Source organism: Euleptes europaea, chromosome 8, assembly GCF_029931775.1.
Source record: "Euleptes europaea isolate rEulEur1 chromosome 8, rEulEur1.hap1, whole genome shotgun sequence".
Lineage (NCBI taxonomy): Eukaryota > Metazoa > Chordata > Lepidosauria > Squamata > Sphaerodactylidae > Euleptes > Euleptes europaea.
In genome coordinates this window covers 44,653,921-44,680,441 of record NC_079319.1, presented here as the reverse complement: position 1 = coordinate 44,680,441, position 26,521 = coordinate 44,653,921, and the positions used below count along the sequence as shown (strand labels likewise).

General features: G+C 41.9%; 1 protein-coding gene across 8 annotated transcripts in view; it reads right to left on the bottom strand.

Moving 5' to 3' along the window:
* Positions 1-17: 17 nt before the first annotated feature.
* The window catches only part of ST18 (ST18 C2H2C-type zinc finger transcription factor), a 220,013-nt gene continuing 193,509 nt past the window's right edge, over positions 18-26,521 (bottom strand). For 5 of the 8 annotated variants that reach the window (XM_056854242.1, XM_056854241.1, XM_056854240.1 and 2 more), the window contains 11 exons: positions 26,393-26,508; positions 21,088-21,150; positions 13,217-13,285; positions 8,616-8,678; positions 8,440-8,520; positions 6,221-6,442; positions 5,342-5,430; positions 4,307-4,410; positions 2,575-2,718; positions 1,960-2,067; positions 18-930 (listed from right to left, as the gene is read on the bottom strand). In XM_056854242.1, the coding sequence (XP_056710220.1) occupies positions 790-930; positions 1,960-2,067; positions 2,575-2,718; positions 4,307-4,410; positions 5,342-5,430; positions 6,221-6,442; positions 8,440-8,520; positions 8,616-8,678; positions 13,217-13,285; positions 21,088-21,150; positions 26,393-26,508 (1,200 nt within the window). In that variant the 3' untranslated portion in view covers positions 18-789. The remainder of the gene's footprint in view (positions 931-1,959; positions 2,068-2,574; positions 2,719-4,306; positions 4,411-5,341; positions 5,431-6,220; positions 6,443-8,439; positions 8,521-8,615; positions 8,679-13,216; positions 13,286-21,087; positions 21,151-26,392; positions 26,509-26,521) is intronic. The other 3 variants (XM_056854237.1, XM_056854239.1, XM_056854243.1) reach the window with 3 other exon arrangements.

Sequence of the window (26,521 nt, the reverse complement as noted above, 5' to 3'; positions counted from 1 at the left end):
GATCATTCTGTGTAGGCTAAAGCATATAGCCAAGTCCAATTCTTTGCTGATTGCTATATTTCATTATTGCTAACAAATTCTTGAACTTTCCCAAGCATGCTGCCCTTGAAGAACTTACGTTCCTCCAGCAGAGGGCACCATTCTCCTTTTCATCTCTGATTATTCACTTCTCAGGCTACTGCAAACAACAAACCCATTTCTTATTTCGTTTTTTAAAAAGCTGTTATAAAAAGCAGCATATGGTGAAAATAAAACTAGAGTCACAGTTCTGTTATTTGCTTCATTCATAGTTTTTCTTCTTCCTCCTGTACAAACCCAGCAAATTATTCAATTTACACTATAACTTTCAGTCTATTTAAAATCCCATTGGAAAATAAATTAACAAACACATTTGTAAAAATATGGCAGGTTCCAAGAAATGCGGTTAAAAGATTTAAAAAAAAAATCCCAACTCTTTGATTGAAAATAAATTTAAAAATGTAAAAAAATAGGTACACACGCTTTTTTACATTCACTTTACAAAAAAGAAAAAAGAGTGCAAAACAACAAGAACAAAAAGGAATCGTATTGAAATAAATATATTCCGTGATCTGAATCATTGCTGTTAATATAATAGTCTGTTATGTTGTCTGTCCTTTTTATGGCAGCTGGAAAAAAAAATAGTGCAATGTTGTAGTTGTAAATGCAGCACAACATCTGATACTCCAAAGCAGTCTGCAAACTCTTGACAGGTCCATCTGGATTCTGTTGCTGCTAAGTAACTCCCGTTGCCCTTGCAGCTTCCCCATCCTACACATGGATACCCTTCACTGCCTGTTTGATACTTTCCAGCAGAGCCTTGCAGTCTGGGGAATAGTCCCGCTCCAGATTGCTATACATGTCGGTGAGCGTATTTACATATGCTTCAAAATTCTGCTCGCTGATTGGGCCCTGAATAAAAATAAGAGATGTTACACACACACACACACAAACCACAAACAAACCAAAAAACAGGTAGACTAGATGCAGAATGTCACCTGGACAGAAGAAGCAGCAGATTTGGATCTCGTAGAAAGAGGGCTTTGAGAAATATACTTTTTGTCCATGGGACTTTAGGCTAGAGTTGACTACTGATCTCTAGCCTTTTGCTAGAGTTGAGCACTGATCTGAAGGAAAGTACTTTAGTTATTTGTTGTCAGACCAGTTGTAAAAAGAAAAGAAAAGACAGCAATTGGAAAAAAGGAAAAAAGAAAACAAGGGACACGGGTATGAACTCCCCCCCACCAACACACACACACACTTTTTTCCAGCTATATGCTTGGTTGAATACATTGTGTACACGGCTTTACTCAAGACCCATCAAAATAACTGAGCTCTGCTTCTGGACCCATTAAAACCCATTGTGCTCCACTTCCACAGCCCACTCTGCAAAAGCTGAGATAGCACCAATTCCCTGCCAAGTGGATAGGGTGACCCAGAAAGAGGGAAACCCCTCTCCTTGATATATACCTAGTATTGTTTTATTTTAAATAAAACAGTAGATTGGTGAAGGGAGTTCAGAAAACATGCCCTCAAACGCTTAAAAGATTCCTTGGGTAATCAGATTGTCCCAAGCTTCATTCACCTGCCAGAAACTACAGAGCTAATTCAAAGTCTAATTCATAATTCTAGTACATTTTTTGCCTCTCCCTTTTGTAAAACAGACATTCCATGCCACATCACAAACTATCTTTGAAACTGCACTCAACTACACAAAAAGATTTGCCAGACACCATGCAAGAAATACAAGTCCAAAGCTCTCTTAGGCATATAAAATTGCACAAATGTATGGATCCAGGCATCTGTGTATAATGTTATCACACTGGCCATGAAGTTCTGGGCCTTTTGATGTTATCCTTGCTCATCCCTCCACACATTTAAAGAATTAGGCATGCTGTGAAAATGGCCATGATGTAAGAACCAAGCAATATTCTCACACACCTGAAGAGACTTTGGACTTAGGTTTCTTGAGTGACAGCCCAAATTGCTGCAGAACAAAACAGCCTTTGGAACTGAGCAAAGTAGTGTGTGATGTTGCTTGAAGTTCTGCTGTTCAAAACAAAACAAAAAAAGTAAAACGATCCCCCTGGGCATCCCCGTCCCTCAGGTGTGCACATAGTTGGATCCCAGCTAGCAAATTTACAATTTAACAGATTAATATAAATTAAGTCCTGGAGTCCTATTCTACTAATTATGTTTTCCCTGTTAAAAAAATGTGGGGTTGGATCCTACAGATGTGTGAGTGGAAGGAGCTTGTACAAGAGGACCACCTTATCATCTCCCTTCCTTCAGCATCCCTCCCCCTGCACATATCCAAAAGGGTCGAACAAAGTGCCACACCACGGGAGGCTGTAGTGAAGAGGAAATCAGACGAAACCACTCCCCTCCACTGTTGTGCAAGACCATTTGCTCATTAAAAAATTGCATCTAGAATTTTTGACATGGACATTTCCATGGTAAATTGTGTGGAATCACTTAACTGTTAAAGACTATCTCTGACAGATCTGCAACGTGGGTTCCCAGAGCAACCTGCCAACGTTGTAGTCACAGACATACCATTTGTGGAAGCTGAATGTCTGCAAGACTGGAGATGAGGGCTTGGCTTAGGCCAGCCAACTCCTTTAGCAGGCTCTCGTTGTTCTGCTCTATAAGTTTGTTCTCTTCTTCTATTGTTTTCAGATTGCTTTCCATAGATGTTATCTGAAACCACGAAGCAAAATGACAGTGTGGAAAGTGGGCTCCTGGCCTCCAACACAACTGCCCACAAGCCCTTGCTGAGAAGAGTCAGGACAAGACGTCTGTGCAGAACTGAACCTCAGATACTTTCAGCTGCATGCACATCAATGCCACAAGACACTCCTAATTAGGACAAGTCCTATTATTTCCAAACCAGTGGCTTTGGCTGTTGTTTCACAAGAGAAACATGTTTAAATGAAGCTCTAGACTGTGACCCCATTGGATAAAAAGGGCATTGTTTGTGGGAAGTGAGATCACAAATGGATGAAAGACAGCAAGACTCAAGCTGACAAAATAGGGGAAGGGTTAGTGGATGGTTAAAAATGAAGAGCTTTGCCCCGAGGCATTGAGAAAAGAAGCAAGGAAGCTGCTGTTTACATGGCTGCCTTTTTCTTACAGCATCCCTGCTGACTCATTACAATAAGAGGAAACCTGGCATTAGCTCTTGAGCTACTTTCCTGGGCGAGGTTATGTGGTAGAATAGGCTGAGATTAGAACAGGACAGAGTGGGAAGACTTAAAAAAAATAGAAAATGAAAGGGGTTGACAAAGGAGCTAATTCAGGGTCTGATCCAGATCTGGCAGGCCAAGAGACTCTGCTCAAGAGACTAGAATATTGTGGTATTTCCAAAACAGAATTAAAAGTCTGGTAATACTTGAAAGACTGAATGCATACATTTTTTGAGCTTAAAGGACATCAGAGAAGGGATGTTTAGACGAAGGCGTGAAAATCTCTGAAGCTAAAGGGATTTGGGATCAAGGGCCTGAAGGTTCTGGAAAAGAGACATTTTCCTTGTTGTCAGTGTTGTTCAAATAAGCCAGGAGAGGAACGTAATCGAACACCCTTATCTGAAACACTTGGTTTAGGAAGATTGTCACCTGAGAAGGAGATTAAGATATAAGCATTTGGCTGAGTATGCTGGATGAATGAGGGGCATGGCTCTGATGCTAGGTAACCAATCTTGATCCCTGTGCAGATGTTAAATCCAGGTACAAATACACATGCAGGAGAGGAGTGGGGAGAGAAAAAGACTGAGTTTGCTGGTGCCATCCCCAATCTTCGCATGTTCATTAGAATGTGTGTACAAGGGTCTACACACAGGCATCCCAATGGATGCAGCCTCTAATGTGCAATCTGTATTCTGCAAAAAGGGTGGGTACAGATCATATGTTGAAATCCAATACCTCTTGTACATGCATGTAGTTTTCTATGGAGAAGTTTAGATGAGACTTTGCTGCCAATCATAGTACTGGTCCGTCATCAGACACAGTAGAAGGCAGTTTCAGACATTCATGTTAATTTTGTTTCAGACTGCATAGGAAGGCAGCTGAAGCCCAAACCTTGACAAATCAGCCTGTTGTGTTTAGGCCATTCTGCTTGCCCACTCTATATCCTGCCACAATGCCAGTCTTGCAAAAGTAATTGTGGGGGACATGGCATTGTTAAAACAAATTTCCCTGTGAGTCACCTACAGTAGAATTCACCACTCTTGGATCAGACTAAGACAAGCAGACTTTAATGCTAGGACTCAGTGAAATGCTTACTTTCTTACCTGTGTCTGAAGTTTCATCATGTCAGCTTCAATTTTAAGGTTAGATTCATTCAGTTCTTTTATTTCTTCATCCAAATGTCTGATTTCCTCTTCATTTTCTAAACCTGCACAAGATTTTATGTCAAATAACACCTGTCTGAAGGGATGGACAAACACTAATTCCTCTGGCTAATGGAACAATATATTTTTGAGCCATCCATTTTGATAGTATCACTATTACATGTTTGGTATTTAATTTTGCACTGTACAGAATTAGTGCCAAAAGCTCCCATCCCATTATTTTAAGAATAGAGAATGAGCCATGAAGCAGAGAAGCCCTTTCAGCGATATGTAATAAGGGGACGGGCACTTAGACAGTAAGAAAAGAACGTCCCTGATTTCATCAGAGCAACACAGGAGGAAGTGTTAGTCCTAGTAGAGCTCAGCAGATCTCAAGGTATCTCAGAATGATATCATTGTGGTATGAATGGATTGCTGAGCCAGTCCACTGCCTTTAGCACATGCCACAACCCTTGCTGTTGTTACTCAGGTTTCCCTCCGGCGCTATCCTGACTAGATTTCTAACCTGACACAATTGCCATGATGAAACAGAGTTTTATATAGTGATCTCAGCTGTTCAACATTTCTGGAAGTGACAAAAACAGGATGAAGGGGACTTCTTCAAACTAATTGTAAGAGACTGGAAAAGAGTATCTACACATGGCAATAATAAAATTAGATACTTCTGTGTTTTCAGATAGTTCAGCATTTCTCAATACGTAACAACTGGCAGGTTAATGTGAAATAGAGGAAACAAATGGAGGGCTGGTATTGTGAAGCAAATGCCTGTATTCAAGAGAACTCAATCCTGATTCAGCTGCTGCTGACGATGATGCTGACATATTCAAGAAAAATGGACCCCAGGTCATTCATGTCCCATTCAAAGAATAGCATAGTTATGCAGTACTTCACAAAACACTTCAAATTAAATGTTTACAATAAAAAGTAAATGATAGCAATTTTTAAAACTTGTAACCAAAAATTTAACTCACTTACCTCCACTTGCTTTCAGCTTGATGGTCATTAGTTCTTCAGAAATTTTGCCCTTTTTTAAGGCTTGTGCATTTAGAGGACATCCCGACAAGCTGAAAAGAGTAGAAAAGGAGACCTATTTGAAAGTTTAATTCCATTTTTGATTGGTCGATCTCAAGCTTCCAGGGTGTTATCAGTTTAGATCTATTTATTTTCTGTGCTGCTGTCTGTAAATTATAATCTCATTATAAACATGCTACTATAGTGTATCTGGTACATAAGATTGCCAGCAACATATCTGACGGTGCAATGATTGAAATGTCTGTGGGATGACAAGTTATCTCCAGCCTTGTTTCTGTCATGCTCCTTTTCTCCACCCAGCTGCTGAGCTGTTTATTGTGTACAGGCTTTGATGGTAGATATTACAATAACGTGCATGTACTCTGCCGCAGCAATGCAAAGTCTTGATCCAGCCTGTGCCAGGAACAATGACTTTGAGCTAGTGGATCCCTTGAACCTGAGCCTGTGCTCATTTAGCAATATTGCAGATCAAAGTGCCAACTAGGAACAGATCCACAAAAACATACCAGTAATTTAGTAGTAACATGGCTATTTGGCCCTTTTAAAAGGATGTATTAGAAACATTTGTGGATTTTCCATGTTTAATTAGGATTTCTGATGGGTTGAACAGTTACAGTAAAACCAATGATATCTTGCAAAACCCTTCCTTTACAACTGTAATCCAGGAAATACACTGGTATTAATTTAGAACTCATGCAAAATGCCCACTTCCCATTATTTCACAACAAGTTTAACAGCTTCAGTTGTTAAATCAACACAACTGCATTGGATTGCAGATATGAACTGAGAGGAAAAAGAAGAAGTAAAGACACAAAGCGATACCTTCTGTGGGTGACAAAAACGTTATTAACATGACCCAGCCCATTGCAGCCTGGCAAAGGACAGTGTGGCAGCTCTTGCTTGTTCAGTTTCCAGGGCAGTGAAGACCCGTTGAGAGGACTCTCCTTCTGTCTCTTGGCAGCCAAAGGACAACCCGAAGCAGTGCGATGAGAAGTGTATTTACCTGATATGTGACCTTGGCCATCACAGCCTAGCACCGGACATCTATAGAAGCACAGCAAAACTGATGTTGTTGTTATTACTACTATTTACAAAAAGTGGAAATAAATAAAAATAAATGTAAATGAAAAATATCTTTTTGATTCATATACGAAGATATTAAGGTAGAAGTCTATTACAATGTAATCATAGGAGTGTAAGTAAAGCCTGCTGGATCAGCCTGTTGGCCCATCTTGTCCAGCATTCTCTTTCACACTGCAGCCCACCAGTTGCCTTGGTGGGCCAACAAAGATGGCCCAGAAGCCAAGGCCTCCCTGATGTTGCCTCCTAATATGGGTATTCAGAGGTTTGCTGCCTCTGAATGTGGAGGCTTCTTTCAGTCACCATGGCTTAGCCACTGATAGACCTATCCCCTATGAGAATATCCTACATTTAATTACAGTAGATATTTATTGTAAGTAGGATAACTGATAGGGATGCCAGGTCCCCCTTTGCCACCGGCAGGATATTTTTGGGGTGGGGCCTGAGGAGGGCAGGGTTTGGGGAGGGGAGGGACTTCAATGCCATAGAGTCCAATTGCCAAAGCAGCCATTTTCTCCAGGTGAACTGATCTCTATCGGCTGGAGATCAGTTGTACAAGCAGGAGATCTCCAGCTACTACCTGGAGGTTAGCAACCCTAATAATTGAGGATTATGTGCAAAGAAATAAAATTAGGATGCATATTTATGTGTGTGATTCTGTGTGCAGGGGCGGGGGATAGGAGAGTATTTGATTCCCACAAGACTCATATGAGGTCATACCTGTCCCTCAACATGTCTGCACTGGAGCAGAAGGCCAACAGAAGTCATTCAAGATTCCACAAGAGCAAATCCAAAGTGTCAGCAAGGAAAATCTGAGTATCTGGTTTGAGGGACAGTTTACATATTCTGGCTTCCACACTTTAAATTATTCCAAATGGTAGTTGTTACCATGTGATGAGTCGTTCATGTGCAGTGACTCATCATGCATACTGGGCAGTTTTCACCACCTCCAAATGACAGCAAATGCAATGAAATCATATTCCTTTTACCAACTGTTACTAGGGAGATGCATGGGGCTGGGTGGGGGCACAGAGTAGGTGACAGCTGAAGGAAAACCTAACATGTTACCAATAATAGGAAGTTAGCCCCTCAGGCACAGCCAGCTACATCCTGCACTAAAATACATGTGTGTATGCTGAGCAAAATTTTGATTCTGATTTTTCATGTCAGGAAGTACATGTTGGGTGTAGGAGAATCTTTTATTAAACAGTTTAAAAAATCACGTGAAAATCAGAAATGTTTCTTTGCTATTAGGGCATGTTCTAGATACCAATCATAATTTAGACACAGCTATGCAAAAGTTCCCAAAGTCTCAACAAAGCTCTGAAGTATTCAGAACAAGGGCTTAACCTAAGAGATTCACTTGGCCTTCCATTGAAAAGTGAAAACATTTTTGTTCTCCATGCCATGGTTTTTAATTGACAGGACTCACTTTAAGCTCAGTTGTTGATGGGGTCTGAAAAGCTCCCCAATCTGACTTAGACCTGAGCATCCCAGGGTATGATTAGAGGGAACATTACAGAGACACCTTACTGGAGTTGAGCAGATCTAAGTCTGATCAGAGCCTGTATGTGAAAACCTCCTGGGAATCCCAGGTAAGCTGCCTTTAAGGATGTAAATGTAAATAAATACACGAATAAACTTTAAGTGGAATCTCTTTATATTCTCTCTGTATATTCTCCTTCTAGCCCACATAAGTATAAACAAGACTGTTACCACTCCTGTGGGCTAGGCAAGGAAGACTTAGAGTGAGTAGATAAATAAACTGTTTAAGCTTTAACTCAGTTGGGTTGTGAAAGTGTAATCAGACAAGTGTGAGGGATGCACAGCTGAGAATGACACAGTTCTCTAGGGGGCTGTTTTTAGATTCATTGTTAGGATAGACAAAATAGAACACTTCTTCGTATGTACCAAATCAATTTCTTCTTTCTGTTGTAACAAACCTTTGCCAATCCACTTACTTAAGTTCAGGGTCTTCTTTTTCTTCCTTAGTAGGAGCTACTTTGAGACCACCTTTTCTTGCCCGAGGACAACCAGACAAGCTTAAAGAAATCCACACAAGAAAAGCAACTTATTTTTGTTGGTCTCTGCTGTCATTTCCCATTCTTTTGTTGCTGAACAAGTAAAGGAGTCTTACCTTCTATGCGAAGCATAGTTTCCAGTTACATGACCGGAGCCATCACATCCAGGTGTGGGACATCTATGATGCACAGAAAAAGATGAAACATTCGAGGTAGTTACACATCATAAAATAAGTTTACACAGGAGTGTCTCATACTTCCGATTTAATGCTGAAAGCCAAACCTGATGAGATACTGAACAATCCATGATTCCCAGCACTTTTTCAAGATAAACTGCAGTGTCAGAATTTGAACAGTTCCCTTGGCACCAGGAAAGAAGGGGCTCTTTGTTGCCTGTATTGTTGTCATTGCTGTTGTTGTTAAAGTGTTATTAGCTGCAGATGAAAAAATTGACAGGCAAAGACAGAACAGCTGCTTCCCCCTCCCAGTTCCTTAGATTGTGGTTCAGTTTTGATTTATGCAACTGCATAGGGGAAGAGTTAAAACTCTTCTTTCAGCGGCCCCAGTGGATAACATTTCTATATGCATAGGGGTGAACCAACCAAGGATTTCCAGCTTCTTGGCTGGTTCAGCCCTTAGTGCGTAACTGGAAATACAGGAAATGGTACCTGAAGAAGTAAATTTATCATGTTCCATAGCGGTTTTGTAAATGGGGTTCTGACAAAGCCACAGACTTCATGATTTTTTTCCTACTCTGTTTTTCAGCCATTTCTCATCAAGATGTTGCTGTGTCTTCACTCAAAGAAACCTGGTGCTTCTAGAAATACTGAGGAGTGAGATTTCTTAAAAATGAACAAGAAACTGGGCTTTAGTAATAAAGGGGAAAGTGGTCAAAGGGACAGGAGGCAGGTTTGAGAAGCTAGTCACCCTCACAGAGATAGATGCCTAGCTGGTGGAACCAATTAGACTAGAGAATCTGATAAACACTTTGTTTTTATTATGGGACATGGACTAATGGGTTGAGAATTTAGAGGTGGAAGATTAGGCGTTTGGATGAGGCACAGAATATTAATCTGAGCTAAGCCACACTGAAACTAAAATGAGCCCTGAGGAACTGCATTTCAGCTTGCATATAACATTACTCAATTTCCTTGACAAAGAAATACTATAATCACATTTTATAGAGTTAGCAAAATGGTACAGTTTAGGGGGCAGGGTTTAGCACTATCAAGTACACATACACTATCCATGTAGGGTTGCCAACCTCCAGGTGAGGCCAGAAGATCTCCTGCAATTACAACTGATCTCCAGAAGACACAGATCAGTTCCTCTGGAGAAAACTGCTGCATTGGAGAGTAGACTCCATGGCATTATGCTCTGCTTTGGTCCCTCCTCAAACCCCACCCTTCCAAGGTTCCACCCCCAAATCTCTAGGAATTTCCTAAACTGAATGGGAAAACATAGTATTCACTAGTGAAATTAGTATAGTATCTGGAGAGAGAAAAAAATTACATTTCCCCTGTAATTTGAATGCTTGGGGAAAGTGATTGGCTCTTTAGGACATATATCTCTATTCCTTGCAACCAATTAGTAACAACTGTATACTGGTTGCACTTTTTGAGGCTACATTATGTGAACCTAGAATTCTGTTAAGCACATTTGGAAGCCTAGATCATATTTTATCCAAGCATCATCATTAGCCAAAGTTCCCAGTGATAACTGGTTGATTGCCTGCCAACCTTCCTCTTTATTACATGGACTGATGCACAGAATCTTGAGGCCTCCTTAAGACTCTGAATATTCATCCTTTTGTCTGTGACTTTTCTGAACAATATATAGATTCCTCTGATTGAAAGCCTGCCTTCGTTCTGTTCTGATGGTGTGTATCCAGTGGTGAAGGATCAAAAGAAAAGATTCGTTGGCTCAATTTTGGATAAACACTCACATTTTAAAGCTTAGCTCAAGTGCTTTGATCTTGAAATCAGACTGGGTATTTTGTGTGATCCAGCTTTCTTGCACGACTTGATATTTCCAGCTGGCTTAAACAAATCAAAACAATTTCTTTCTCAAGATCTGCTTCAGGACCTGGCCAACAATGCAATCCAATCATTGATTTATGCTTACTGGGTGAGATAAGATTGTTCCCAATCCTCCTCCACACACACCCCAGTGGCAGACCACAATCCTCCACTTCCACAAACATTTTATACTGGTGCAGCAAAACTGTTGAATCAACAGCAGGGTACTGCTAATGTTACCCTTATGTTTGTGGGACTCCACAAGTGCAAGGCAGAAAAACAGAATAGAGTTGGGAATATGGTGAAAGGAGGAATAGAAAAACAAACAAAAAATCCAAAAGGGTTGTTTCAATATGAAAGACTATCATATTTTTAAAAAAAGGAAATGAGTTGTTCACTTGAGGGCAGTTGTGGCCTATTCACCAGTGTAAAAGACGCATTAGGGGAAAAAATTCCCATTGTAGTGAAGAACTGCCCGCTGCCATATGAACCCATCCATTCTTTTTTGGGAACTCAACAAGTAACCAATAAACAGTAGGGTTGCCAACCTCCAGGTGCTAGCTGGAGATCTCCTGCTATTACAACTGATCTCGAGCCGATAGAGATTAGTTCACCTGGAGAAAAATGGCCACTTTGGCAATTGGACTCTATGGCATTGAAGTCCCTCCCCTCCCTAAATCCTGCCCTTCTCAGGCTCCATCCCAAAAATCTCCATGTATTTCCCAAACCAGAGCTGGCAACCCTAAATAACAATGAGCCACAGACAACTGCCTGCATTTTCTCCCTCTCTGTCCTTTAGTAATGTTTAAAAGCAGAGTGGCTAACACATTGATGACACCCAGCTCTATAGCACCTTTCCATACCATTCTAGGGAGACACTGAAGGTTTTCCTCTAATGCCTGGATTGGAATCACTGATTAGTAGGAGGTAGGACAAACAAATTGAAACTTAACCCAAGCCAAAGAGAAGTACTGTTGTTTGGGAATATTGCTGATACACGGATAAATGTACAGTGGGCCCCTTTCTCCCTTAAGACTCAGTGTTGTAAGTTGGGGTGTTCATGGATCCAGTGCTATATCTTGGAGATCAGGTGGCATTTTGACCAGAAGAACATTGTGTCAGCATAGGCTAATTTATCAGGTGAGTCCCTTACTGGAGCAAAATGATTTTTACTATAGTAAGATATGCCTTAGTGACACAACTGGATTAACTACTGTAACATGCTCTGTAACATGAAACTGCCATTGAAAAGTGTGAAGAAATCACAACTGATTGGAGCAAAGAAAGCTGATGTTTTACTACTATGCTTTTATTTGATTTCTGGGTCAATATAAACATTGTTTTTAACCTTTGAACCCTTCTTTCTCCCATATAAATTTTGTGCACATTAATATTATACAGGACATTGTCTTTGCACCAACACTGAGATTGTTGAATTGCCTAGGCCCTAGGGAAGTTTGTCTTGCTCCATCCACTTTGGATTAACTTCTCAGCTAAGGTAGTTTTGTTCCAGAGAGCCTTAGGGTGCTTTGATTGTTGAAAGCATATGAAGCTGTTACTATTATTGACAACAATCATACCCTCAATAACTGTTATTGGCCTTCTTCCCTGGTTTGGTGGTGTGTGTTTGTGTGCCAAGAAACTGGCTTTGTCTAGCCATTTCTTGACATTTCAAATTTTGTTCCAGGCTTTTGGCCTAGTCAAATTGCTGAAGGCTACTCTCTGGGAAATTAATGTCACACTGACTTGCAGTTTCCAGAGAGATAAAGGATAAGATGGAGTCACATGAAACTGCCTTACATGGAATTAGACTTTTTGGTCCATCAAGGTCATTACTGTCTACTCAGATTGGCAGGTAGGGTTGCCAGCTCCCCCCCTTCCATTGGTGGGAGGTTTTTGGGGAGGGGCTCCAGAGAAGCCTGGTGGATTGGCGGACAGTTGCCCACTGAAACCACCCACCTGGCAACTCTAGCAGCAGGGCTCTCCAAGATCCCTGCTAGAGTTCTTTCACACTACCTACTACCTGACCATTTTAACTGAAAATGTGAGGGAATGCACCTGTGACCTTCTGCATGCCAAGCAGATGCTTTACATATGGGCAATTACCTTGAAAGCCGCTTGCTGGGGTCACCATAAGTTGACTGCAACTTGATGGAACTTTACACAAACACATGTGTATATTAGCTTGGTTTTAATTGTTTCAATGATGTATCTCTGTTTACCCAATTACCATGTTGAATTATCGACAAATTAGTGGTGGTGACTGAATTGTTATTGGGTGCTATTGGCCATTCACCACAAGTGCTCTTCTACATTACAACATGTCATACCGCACCCTGTCAACCTCTAACCTCAACTCACTGGTGAGGCTGCAGGGGCCCTCTCTTTCCCCTTCATCATTTTGTGTTGGTGAATAGGCACTCAAGTTAGAACTTTACCGATGGAGAACTTGGTGAAAGGGCACTTTGCTAAAACAAACAACAGCTAAGGAAAAGGACAAAGATAGGAAAGACAGATGGAAAGCACTTTTCTCCTCAGAATCTTTTCATGTCCTCCATTTCTGAGTTTCAGATGCAAATTTCCCCCATGAACCTCAATTCTACTGCTACTCTCTTATCAAACACACAAAGTGAATTTTGAAACAAGCAGATGCAAGAAGAAGAGCAATCCCATTTTCCCCTTTTGGTGCTAATACTCACTTAAGCTCTTGAGAGTTGGCAGCCATCAAGGATTTTAGTGTCTTGTCAGCTAATGGGCAGCCGGAAACACTAGGAAAGAGAAATGGGAAATAGGCTTCCTTGAATATGCTAAGGCAGAAAAAGAAAAGAGATTGTGTTCAAAAATATTTAACCTTTAAATTAAAAATCAAGCTGAAGAGCAGTTACCTGTAATAAATCAGAACCAGCTCATCCGAGACTGCCCTAAAGAACAGGTTGCTTACCTGAACCTGACATTCTTCAAGTGGTCATCTGAGCAGTCACGCTACAGGCGTTTTTTATATATAAATTTTTTTATTGGTTTTTTAAAACTATAAATTCTTCATAATTTTAACAACAATGTAAAAATAATATCACAATCACAATTACATTAATTGTTGTCTTGATTACCATTAAACATAAAAAATAAATCGACTTCCCCATCACCTCCATCTACCTCTTAATGAAGTGTTATTATCCTTCGTTAACATATTCTGATCCTAGTATTAATCTCATTCTAAAGTTTCATGTTATATAAAATTTTACATTCTGGATCAGAGTAAAAAGTAACCTTCCATTTTTCCCAGATCTTATACATTATCACAATGATTCCTTCAATTCTTCCCTTTTCCCTAGTTTCTCCAACTCCACCAGTTCTAACATTTAAATGATTTAATCCCTTTATTCTGAAACCTTTGTCCCTTTCCATTTGGCTGCATAAGATTGCAGCCAGTATAACATAAATTTAATCATATTAAACAACATCCTCTCCAATATTTTAGGGATATTTCCTGTTTAATCGATCTTATTTCAGTGTGAATCATATCCCAAATCCATATCACAAGTCCACCCCTTATAAAAAAAAAGGAGAAAAAACCAATATCCTTAGTACATTCCAACATTTTCCTTAAAGTAATAATCACATATTCCAGTATACTTTTATATCAATTGATAGTCTATATAAGGAGGACTTGTTTACATAATCCCAAAATGATGTCTAAATCTTAATTCCACTACATCGTTAATAGCCATGCCACCCATCCACACTGTCAAAGCCTTCCAATCCAGCAATCATATTTAAATCAGTCCTTTAACCATGGTCTAATACTTCCTTCTGCAACTGAAATAAGTCAGTCAGGTATGGGAACAGGATTTCTTTATTCTCTCTCATTTCCTCAGACAGGGTGCGTGTCCAAAAATAATTCTTTCTGGGCTTCATTTCCATCATGGCTTCAATCTGTGTTCCTTGACCTGCTCTCTTCTTCCTTATAGCCACACGTCCTTCCATGACTTTTTTAGATGAAAAGTCCATTTCTTGTATGTCTGATCTCTTTGTCACCAGTTGGTTACCTTCTTGGACTTCTGTCTTCTTCTTTGTATCCTTGTATTCTTCCATGACTTTTTGGACAGAAGAATCCATTACTTGTATGTCTGTATTTGTGGCCATCATTTGAATTTTCATGACTTTTATGTCTTCTGTAACCAGATCCAACTTCTGATTACATACCTGTGATGATTGGTCAAGAGTCATCATCATTGAAATCAGTTGAGCCATCTGTGTTGATATCTGTTTTACTTTTTTAATTGTCGCCTCAGAATGTTTAGCAAGCATGTCCTGTACTTTTTTTTCCATGGTTAAATTCTGTAAAGTTTCCTTTAATTTCATAAGGGCAGGGCTATGAATTTAGCCAGATCAGGGAGAGGTTCCAGACATTTACATATGTAACTTAGTTAAAAAATTGATGGTCATCTAGCAGGAGTCCATTACATGTAGTTGATAGAGAATATTTCATTGACCAGCTTAATATCTTTTTCGGGTTGAAGAAGTGAGTATTTAAGCTTAAAATAACTTTTTAAAGTTGAAAATACCAACGAGTTTTACCAGACGCTCTAGATCGGCAGAACCAGGAAGTATTCCAGGAGTTGCCTCATCGCAGACCTTCTATCATCTCTTCTCTATGGTTGTTACCTTCAGGAATGGTTTTGGTGTAACACGAGTAAGACGAATTTCCAGTCCTACGACCTTCTTCCTGTTGATTTGCTTGTAGAACAATAGAGAGGGATATTGAGTGAAGCACAGAGTCTTCCGGTCAAGAAATCCTCTTTGTTGTAAAACGTGGCTGGAGGACCTTTTTTACCCCAAGCAAATTCTCAAAGGTTTCTCTCTCCCCTTCCTTTAAGAACGCGTCGGATTGGCAGATCTTACGTCAATCATTCAAGCTCGTTGTTTTAGTTTAAGTTGATCAGTTTGATAAGGCTCCTGCTGCTTTGTCTGATGGATCTCATGCAGCAAAATCATCCAGTTCAATTAAGGGAGGGAAACGGTTACCAGGAATGTTTTCTTCAACCCCCTGTTATTCAATAACGCCAGTGAAAAGTGAAGGATTCTTATCTACTCACTTTGGCATCTGGAGGTGAGGTTTTAATCTTGATGTAGTCCTTATGATGTTTATAAGGTGCTGGAGGGTAGATTCTAAAGCCGAAGTTGCGCGCTGGCGATTTCAATCCCTTCGTGCCCACGGGATCAAACGTCTGAAACTCCGGGGGACTTAATAAAGCTTCCTCGGAGTATTCAGGAGATCAAACCGCATATATGGCTGCAGGGAATTCCTGCTTCTCAGCCCACTTGCAAGGGCTGGATTGGGGTGCGGTAAAACACCCCAAATTACACGCAAACTTGGATTCTCCCCAGGAGCCCCTGGGAGGACGTGGCAATCAGCCCAGCGTCAGCACCGGAAGTCACCAGCAGTCACGCTATAGGCTTTGTTCCTGCACCTCAGCCACAGGTTCATAGCTGTGTTTAGATTTTGTTACAATCCTGCTTGCAGACTGCTTCCCACTCGGGTTACAGCTTCCTCAGTCAGAACTGAGGCTATATACACAGCCTTCAGCAAAGGTTGATACACAAAGCAGCTACCTGGTTTCCAGGTGGTGGCAGGAGATCGCCTGCTATTACAACTGATCTCCAGCTGATGGAGATCAGTTCACCTGAAGCCCCTCCTCTCTCCAAACCCCTCCCTCCTTAGGCTTCGCCCCCAAACATCCCGCCAGTGGCGAAGAGGGACCTGGCAACCCTACTGGTTTCAGTCTTCCATATTTGGATATGAAGGCCAGAGCAGATGAAGTCTTTGGCACAGCAGTGCTTAACACTCTCTTCTCATGATATCTGTTTCCCATCTTCAGATAAGGTCAGCCTGCTAAGTGCCAGCACATAGGCCACAAAGAAGATAGCTTAAATGGTGTTCTTCAAGAGGTAATCTGTATAGTCACACAACCTGCCTTTCCTCACAGGTGAGCTTGGTCAGCTGTGTCATTTTTGGGGCAGAACTGAGAAGGAAGCCATGGTTTTGAGCATGCACGCTGACACCCTCTGCCTGGGGTGGACAGAAAGGGTACCTAAAAACGTAGCTCTAGAAAGTTCAGAAATTATCCTTGGCACAACCACAAAGCCATAGTGTGACTGCACAGAGATCACAAAGAAATGCAACAGTTACTAGAAGAACCTGGTTCTGCTGACCCATGTACAAGTTTTAGCTGAGAAAAACTGCTGCCTTCCATTGTCACGTGTGATGGCTGATCTCTCCCTCCCTGACAAGATACAGCTACTTGCCCATCAATTCCATTTTGTGGGGACAGACATTTCCGCAATGTGTCCATTTACTGGATGAAGAATATATTTTACATTCTAGCACTGAAATTCAGAAAACAATGCAGAAAGAGGCAGCAGCACAGTAGGAAGGTAATGGATGAAAGGGGCATTACAATAGTCAAGTCTGGATATTACTGTGGTATTGATGGTGGAGAGAATCAGTGTGTAAGGGACAGGTGTCAGTACTCTTCCTACCTACTAAGCCCCCTCAATAGTGGGGTTACACTGGAGGTTCTTATCCCTGCCTTCCCTTGTAGCAGGTGCTTCCATCCTAAACTGTAAACTCGGTGAACACCAGTAGGTAAACCAATATTTCTCAACCTTGTTTCTACATCTGAAATTTGGGGACAGCAATAACATTTCTTTAACTGAGGTGTCAGGAAGATTACTTGGATAATTTATCCGAAGCGTTTTAAGAGCTTCTGGGAAACAGTATATGTACTGAAACACAAACAAAACACAAATACTACATATTTCATTTTCACTATGTATTATTGTAACTTTTTATAGTCACATTGATTCTTCAGCAGTTGTTGGGACTGTCTATAGTTTTTTTCTGTTCAGCATTCAGTGTGAATGCTCTTGGACTTGAATCAGACACGACCTGGCTTTTCATGACAGTGAAGAGAAATGTAATAAATAAATAAATAAATAAATACCCAATTCTCAAATCACTTGTAAACAGCTGGGCATGCACTATGAACCACTGCTCATCCTCAGCCAAACTGGTGAAGGGCAGGCAGTTTCTTCGACCCATTTCCCCTTTCCATGATATTTCAGAGCTGTTTTGGCCACATCTGAAGCTATGTACCAAGATATACCTAGGAAATGTAGCCCTCTTTAGAGCAGGTACCCTGTGGGCTATATTTTCCAGGTGCATCTTAGGGCCAGGTGTCTATATGCCAGTCACTGATGGGCTAGCTGTGCTGACCCAACTGGCTGCCACTGCTTTCAGTCTGGCCTAGCAGCTGTAGCAGCAGCAGCACTGCAAGACTGGTTGGGAATGGAGCACTTTTCTGGCTTGGATGCACCAAGAATCCTAAGAAGAATTTGCACTTGTGCAGTATGATACACTGGACTGGAGTTTACATTTCTGAGTGTAAAGATGCTGATTTTGCAACATGTCTTTTCCTATTACCTTTATTCCTTTATTCCACTGAGAGCCAGCATGGTATAGTGCAGGGTTGGGGAACCTTTTTCCTGCCAAGGGCCATTTTCACATTTATGACATCATTCAGGGGCCATACCAGGTGTAGATCTCCCGGTCGGGGGGGGGGAGAGGCTAGGGTTGCCAGGTCTCCAGACACCACCTGGAGGTTGGCAACCCCAGGGGAGGCCACACATAGAAGGCTTGCAGGGTGCTCCCCTCCCCCCTCCCAGGTGGAAAGGCAGCCAGCAGTGGGCCCGAGCAAACGAGGTGCCAGGGGGGCGCAGCCCACAGTCAATCGGCAAGGGAGGAAGGAAAACAGAGAAAGAGGAAAAGGGAGGGAGGGAGAAAGGGAGAAAGAAATGGAGAGCGAGGGAGAAAGAAAGAAAAGGACAGAGGGAGACTAAGAGACAGAAAAAGAGGGAGAAAGAGAGGGAGAGAAAGGAGAAAGAGTGACAGAAAAAGAGGAGGAAAAGAGAGAAGCCTTCCCCCCCACACACACATACCTGACCGGGCCCCAGCCTCCCCTGCCCCCCCCCCACACACACGGCGGCGCACAGAGCCCCGCGCGACTGGGCCCCAGTCTCCATGCCCTCTCCTCCCCAGAGTCCACAAAAGGGCCCCCCTGAAGCCCAATCGGCTCCTGCATGCATGCTCTGCCGCCAGGAGCCGCCAGCCTCTTTCCCGCTCCCTCTCGCTGCTCAACAGCCGACAGTCGGCGAGAGGAGATCCAAAGGGCGCCGCAGCGCCGCTGTAAGCTGTGGCGCCAGGAACACCCTCTTGGAGGGCCGCCCTGCGCCCCGCCTCTGCAGCAGGGCCCTGGAGCTCCCGAGGGCCACAAAAAATGTCCTCGGGGGCCGCATACGGCCCCCGGGCCTGAGGTTCCCCACCCCTGGTATAGTGGTTAAGAGCGGCGGACTCTAGAGAACTGGGTTTGATTCCCCGCTCCGCCACATGAGCTGCAGACTCGAATCTGGAGAACCAGATTTGATTCCCCACTCCTCCACATGAAGCCTGCTGGGTGACCTTGGACTAGTCACAGTTCTCTCAGCCCCATCTCCCTCACAAGGTGCCTGCTATGGGGGTGGGGAGGGAATTGTAAGCTGCTTTGAGTCTCCTTACGTTAAAGAAAAGCAGGATATGAAAACCAACACTTCTTCTTCTTCACTAACCATATTTATCCGATTGTACTTCAACCCAGGACCACCACCAGGCAACCAACATCACACACGCCGAACAGTAGAACCACCAGGCCATTTACCTGGTGTGCAGGGTTGATTCTCTGCCCTGACAACTAAGGTGAGCCCCTGAAGTGGTGACAGAGCTATTGAGGCTGGCAGCATGGGAGAAGTGATAGACATGGCTTGTGCCTGTCATTGCCTCCTTGAACATGCAGCCACCAGTCAGGACCAGGGCAAGCCCCTGAGGTGCTGCCAGTACCACTGGGGCTCGGCTGGCTCTCATTGTGTCTGGCCGAGTACAACCCTAACCACTCCTCGCCCTTTCGTTTGCTAGTACACCGACATCTTCAAAGATCGACATTTTTCTTTGGCACTTGTAAAATATGTCGCCTACATTTTAATTTCCCTGTGTTTATGACAAAAATTCTTCCATATTAATCATTTCAGAAGCACACAGTACAGGCTCTGCCCAATTACTCACAAGCATTCCAAGTTACGCAAGAGGTCTGATTCGGTGACACACATGTGGTCTCACTGGAACTAACAAGACTGTCCGTAAAAAGTGGTCTTTTTTTTTTAAGTAGCCTTAAGGCACCTTAAAAAACTAACATTACTTATTGTGGAAGAAGTTTTTATGGAAAACAGCCCACTTCATTGGAGTGAATTATCCAGTAAATCTTGCAGTCACCCCCAGTAGCTAAGAACACCAAGAGAAATATAATCAGAGATAACCAAACTATTGAGGTAATTTAGCTAGAAACATTAAATACGGTAATGTCCGATTTGCTGTGACTTTCATGTCTGGGCTTGTATTCAACATCTAGGGTTAAGCAGGTGTGAGGTAATTGTAATTACTATTTTAATTGGGTATTCTGTTTATACTGTATTTTTCTTAAATTGTGATTATACATCTGAGCCCTTGGGAAACTAGCTAAGTAAGTCTAGAAAATATAAACAACAGCAGGACTGGCAAAGATTTCTAGAACCTCACAAAGCACAGTTTGGACCCAGCCTGGCAGCTGCCACCACACAATTGGGTCCAGCCTCACGGGACACAGATTTACTGTTCAACAGCAGCACCCTCAAAAGCCAGTGTGATATAGTGGTTATAGTTTCAAATTAGGATCCAGGAGACCCAGGTTCTAATCCCCACTCTGATGTGGAACCTAACTTGGTGACTTTGAGTCAGTCCCACACTCTCAGCCACTCCTACTTCAGAGGGTTGTTGTGAGGATAAAATGGAGGAGAGAAAAATGATATAAGCTGCTTTAGGTCCCCTTTGAGGGAAAGGTGTGTAGAAAATAAATAATAAATACAGCTGAAGATGGGGGGCAGATAAAAGGTAGCTAGACTGGTGCGTAAGAAGGAGAGAAGGAAGCAGGAAAAGGGGAGAGGCTATTGGGGTTTTCAGGTAAGGGAAAGAGGAAATAGTGAGGGAGAGGAAAATGAGATGCCCCCTGAAAGCTCTTGCAGCCTCCTGCTTGTACTTTGTATAACTCAAAAATCAGTGTGGAGTTCCTTTCTTTTCAGAAGCTACATTTGTACGGTAAGGAGATTTGTATGGTCTGTAAACTAATCTGTGCCGATCAAAGAAACATAGCTACTATTTTTTCAACAGTAAGGCATTCATGGCCCTGACCTGGATGGCCCAGGCTAGCCTGATCTCGTCAGATCTCAGAAGCTAAGCAGGGTCAGCCCTGGTTAGTATTTGGATGGGAGACCACCAAGGAATACCAGGGTTGCTGTACAGAGGAAGGCACTGGCAAACCACCTCTGTTAGTCTCTTGCCATGAAAACCCCGAAAGGGGTCGCCATAAGTCGGCTGCGACTTGAAGGCACTTTACACACACACAAGGCATTCATGAATTTTGTTATGAATTGCTCTCATTTTTTTTACCTGCGATGTGAAGCATAATTTCCTGTCACATGACCACTGCCATCACATCCAGGTGTTGGACACCTAAAGAAATAAAATGAAGGCAATCAAAAGAAGGTAAAATGCACATGCTCATAAACCTCTTTTGCTTAGCTGTGCTAGTTCACATATGGGTTGTCTTCTTCCCTTTGTATATGACTGCATTTCATTAGTGTATGTATATATTTCATATATTACATCAGGTGAACTTGGCTTTTACATATGAAGGTTTCTGCCCTAGTAAAATTGTTACTTCAAGATGTCATGACCATAGGAATGGTTAGTCTTATACACTAGGGATCCATCCCAGAGAGGAAACCATGTTAGTCTGCTGTAGCGAAAATAACAGTTTGGGCTGACACCTTAAAGCAGGGGTGTCAAAGATACGGACCGTGAGCCAGATTCAGCCCATTGAAAGCTCTTATTCAGCTCACGATCCAGCCAAGGCAGCCACCCACCCCAGTCCCGATCAGGGGTGACAAGCCCACTGCCGGCTCACCAGCTGAGGCAGCCACCCCCCTGTTCTCAACCTGGGCTGGCGAGGCATGGCCCGGCCTGACCAAGTGACATTTATGTCATATCCGGCCCTTGTAACAAATGAGTTTTGACACCCCTGCCTTAAAGTTTTTAAGGCACCATGAGACTCGCAGAAATACATACACGTTTCATTAATGTGGATGTTATTTTGATGCCACTGTGAGTTTGGGAGGTTCAGATAGGTTGGTATTATAAACAGGTCTAAATGAATGGATAACACAGCTGCTGAACTTTTCTGTGCTTGGTGGTGGATACTTTGCCAATTCAGTACTGAGATTCAGAAATACCCCAGCTGAATAACAGATTCTTGTTATGCAAATAAGTGTTTTTGCTAGGCATTATTGTGTACGGAACAGAAGATGGTTGAGTGTGGATCTGGATATATATCTGCTTGCCATGAACTCCTAATATATTTGATATAAAGACTTGCATAATCTCCTAACTAAATGGCCTGAATCTGGGCTAAAAGCTAGAACAAGATTATCAGAAAGGCTTACAGGATTATGCAAGTTGGATACTGCATGAATTAAGTAGGAATAAATGGACATTTCTCTCAATGGACAGAAGTAAGCAGTGGGGTCCCACAAGGATAGATATTGGGGCAAGTCTATTCAATTGGTTTATAAATGATCTGGAACTGGGGGTAAACTGTAGTGGCCAAGTCTGCAGATGACACAAAAATTAGTGTTAGAACAGAAATCCCCTCCCACCTCAGAGATCTCCATTCCTACATGTATCTGATGAAGGAAGCTTTGACTCTAGAAAGCTTATGCCCCAAAAATCTTGTTGGTCTCAAAGGTGCTACTGGGCTGGAATCTAGCTCTTCTACCACACACCAACAAAGCTACCCTCTTAAAAATACTCAGGATGGTGAAAACAAAGGCTGACTGTTAAGAGCTCCAAGAGGAACTCCACAAATTGGGTGAGCGGACAACAATGTGGCAAATGAAGTTTAGTGTTGGTAAGTGTGACGTGATGCACGTTGTAACAAAAAAATCCCAACTTTAAGTGCATGCTGAACTTGTTGAGACTGAAATAGAATGAGACCGTGAGGTCATAGCTCAATGAAAGTATCAACCTAGTTTGCCATAGCAATGAAAAAGGCAAACTCTATCCTTCCTGGGATTATTAAGAAAAGGACTGAAAATAAAGCAGTCAACATTATAATGCCCCTGTATAGATCTATGATGTGGCCTCATTTGGAATACTGTGTGCAGTTCTGGTCACCATATCTCAGAAAGAACATTGGAGAAAATAGAGACAAGGGTAACCAAGATGACTAAGGGGTTGGAGCACCTTTCCTGGAGAGCCAGCATGGTGTAGTGGTTAAGAGCATTGGTTTGGAGCGGTGGACTCTGATCTGGAGAACCAGGTTTGATTCCCCACTCCGCCACATGAGCGGCGGACACTAATCTGGTGAACTGGGTTTGTTTCCCCACTCCTACACATGAAGCCAGCTGGGTGACCTTGGTCTAGTCACAGCTCTCTGAGAGCTCTCTCAGCCTCACCTACATCACACGGTGTCTTTTGCGGGGAGGGGAAGGGAAGGTGATTGTAAACCGGTTTGATTCTTCCTTAAGTAGTAGAGAAAGTCAGCATATGAAAACCAACTATTCTTCTTCCTATGAGGATGGGGCTGAAAAGTCTTAGACTTTTACTGTTTAGAAAAGAGATGACAAAGGGGGGGTATGATAGAGGTTTATAAAATTATGCACTGGGTAGAGAGAGTGGACAGAAAGAACATTTTTTCCCTCTCTCAAAATACTAGAACGGGAGCATCCATCAAAGTTGATGGGTTGTAGATTCAGGATGGACAAAAGGACATATTTCCTTACTCAACAAGTGATTAAAGGGTGGGTTTCAGTGCCAGAAGATGTAGTGATGGCCACATAGGCATTGACAGATTCATAGAAGACAGGTCTGTCAGTGGCACCTATCTGATGACTAAAGGAAATGTCACAGTCATAGGCAGTAAACCTCTGAATAGCAGAGCCAGGAGCCAACATTAGAGGAAGGCTCTATTCCCTGTTGTTATCCCCCCCACCCACCCCCACCCCAGTAACTGGTCTAACAGCTTCATGTGTCCAAAGAAGAACAGATACGCCTAAGGCTTCCAGAATACATCATGAGATTACTGGTTGAGATGTTTACAGAAAAACCATCAATTCAAAATTTTCTACAATTAGCCATTAATTAAAACTGCTAGGAAAATTGCTTCTCAGCATTTCTATTTTTTTCAATTTAAAGATGATTTGGCTAACAAGAGATGTCTACACTTGTTGCTCAAGAGCATGCCAATTTCTCTGTCTGTTTTCTGAAAACATCCAGGGTGAGTGAAATTGCTCTTTGCTATTAAGCCTATGTTCTGTGGTCACCACTGATAAAATTACCTTTCCTCCCTCAGTTAGGTGGTTTAACCCCATCGTTATTTTGTGATGACCTTTGAAACAAAATTCTTCTTGTTGTTCAGCTCCCCTCAAAAAAACCCAGCTTATTGGTTGGGCCCCAAAACAATATTTAACAAATGAATACAGAAACCACCATATTCTTTTGCATAGTAGTATATCATGTGGACAACTTATTTCATTCTCAGTCATATAGCTGCTTTGGCACAATATAATCATTGGAGCGACTATTAATATTTCAAAATATGTAATCTGTATTTATAATGAAGAAAGTTCATTGTAATTGAGTCTCAGAGCTAGAATTTTTCTTTACAATTGCTAATGTCATTATAGGTACTTCCTCATGATGGAGCCATTTGTATTGCTCACTAACTACCTCTTCTGCCAGTGAATATTTAGTAAATGTTCTATGCCCTCAGCTTTACCTTTAGACTCTTTATATAGCAATGCTTAAGTGTTTCTGAATTAAATTGTGTGGCCAAGCACATTTTGGGTATACATCAGCATGCAGTGCACAAGTATTATGGATGCTTTTAAAATCCCATACAAGGTTTGTAGTTACTGTAAATATAAAGAGAAGAAATTACTTTCAGTAAGGTGGTAAATGGTCATCTGGATCCTGAGACTTAATATCATCAATTGACTGTTTTTAAATGGTCAATGGAAAAATTACTGCTTTCCCCTCCATTAACTTTATCAACAAATGTTCTTCAAAAAAGGCAACTGAAACCATAAGCTACATAGGTCAAGATCTGTAAGTGTGGACAAAATATGGCCAGCAGCTGTTAGACCCAGAGATATAGGACAAAAGCAAATTTGGCCCATGGGAACTGTAATGTGGAGGTAGCCCAGCTCAGTGTTATAAAATCCAGAAGGCAAGTATCAGACTCAGAGTAGATACCAAAGGTTTTCATGAAGTGATAGAAGTTATCAATAGGAAAGTATAAAGAACATACTGGTCCTATGAAACCTACAAGATTTGGGGAGCAAAATGAAGCTGAATTAGGATGTGCCCAAAGAGCTTCACCAAGTTCTTTCTGGAGAACATTTAAAAAGAAAAATTCACAGATCATTCAAGGAACAGAACACAAAACATTTCAAGAGAACAACATTCTGCTCAGAGCACTTCACTGAAATGTTACAATTGAGTCGGTTGCCATATTAATTATCTTGTGTGTCTGAGTGTTTTCATCCCTAAAGATGTGTGGGCACTTCCCGATGAAATCTCAGAAGCCAGAGAAGCTGCTAAATAACATTTCTGTAATAAAAATCTTACATAAGGAGGCTTCTCAGATGAATAGTAAGCCCAGCCCACTTGTTAACGTTTGAAAATCTTAGCACTGCTTCCAGAGAACTTGTGGGGGGGGGGGCAGAAGGCTGTAGGATCACCACTGATGGCTGGGAGAACACTGGCCCCAGCCAGCCTAAAACCAGTGCCTCATTTGAACTGAAGAAGGGACTGGGACAGCTCTACTGCTGTGAAAGCATTTCTTAGTTGTCTACAGGCAGCCAGTGGGGTAACCCATGAGATCACATGTGTGCAGGAAACAGCCTTTTCCTCCATATGTTGCAAGCTTTTCTGCCCTCATTACTGGAAACATGCAGAGATTATTTTTTTGGAACTTACTGATAGACAAGTGCAGGGATGAGAGAGTAAAGAAGAATATTTGTGAATGATCAACACAACAATTTATTCTAAATACTCAAAAACTGAAACCGTGCAGTTAGTCAATCAAAATTCTATGCTATTAAAATTGACTACTACAACTTGTATATATTATGAACAACGAGTCAATGTTTTGCATAACTTATTCTGGTTTTGACAGTCACAGCAAGGGGTGAAGAACTATGCTGGACAATGAAGATTTGCTTTGAGCCACTGGATATATTACCCATATCCAGTGTCTTCTTAGTGATTTCAGCAGTCAGTGTCCACACATTCCCAGCATACCTTTGGCAACCATAAGGGCTAGAAGTTTGCTTTTTTCACAAGATGAAAGCCAAGTTTCTCATGACACTGAATTTTGCAACCAGTTGCACAATAGGCAATTATGTCCACCAAAGGTGAAGGGTCATCTAACCCTTTGCAACCATCTCCATGCCCTGCTTATCAAGCAGTCCCATTCTGCGTGCCTTGATACGTAGAATGGGCCAACAAGAAAGAGAGCATTTCTCCAAGTATGCACAGAGATTACAACAAGAGTACTAATATGGTTTCATAGTTTATCGGAACCACTTCTCTGCAGTCTATAATGTGTGAGGCCCAGCTCTGCCAAAACAGTAGCCCACAGCATTCTCAAGACCAGAGCAGGAGGATGAAAATCATGACATGGTTTGCAACTCACGTGATTAGTTCCTTTTTGAGATCTCTTGAGTGGAGCTTTGGTTTGGGACTAGGGATAGGTACATTTCCTGAGTGTTTCTTTTCCTCCAGACTTTCAGGGCAGTTCACAGGATCTTTCTGAAATAATAGA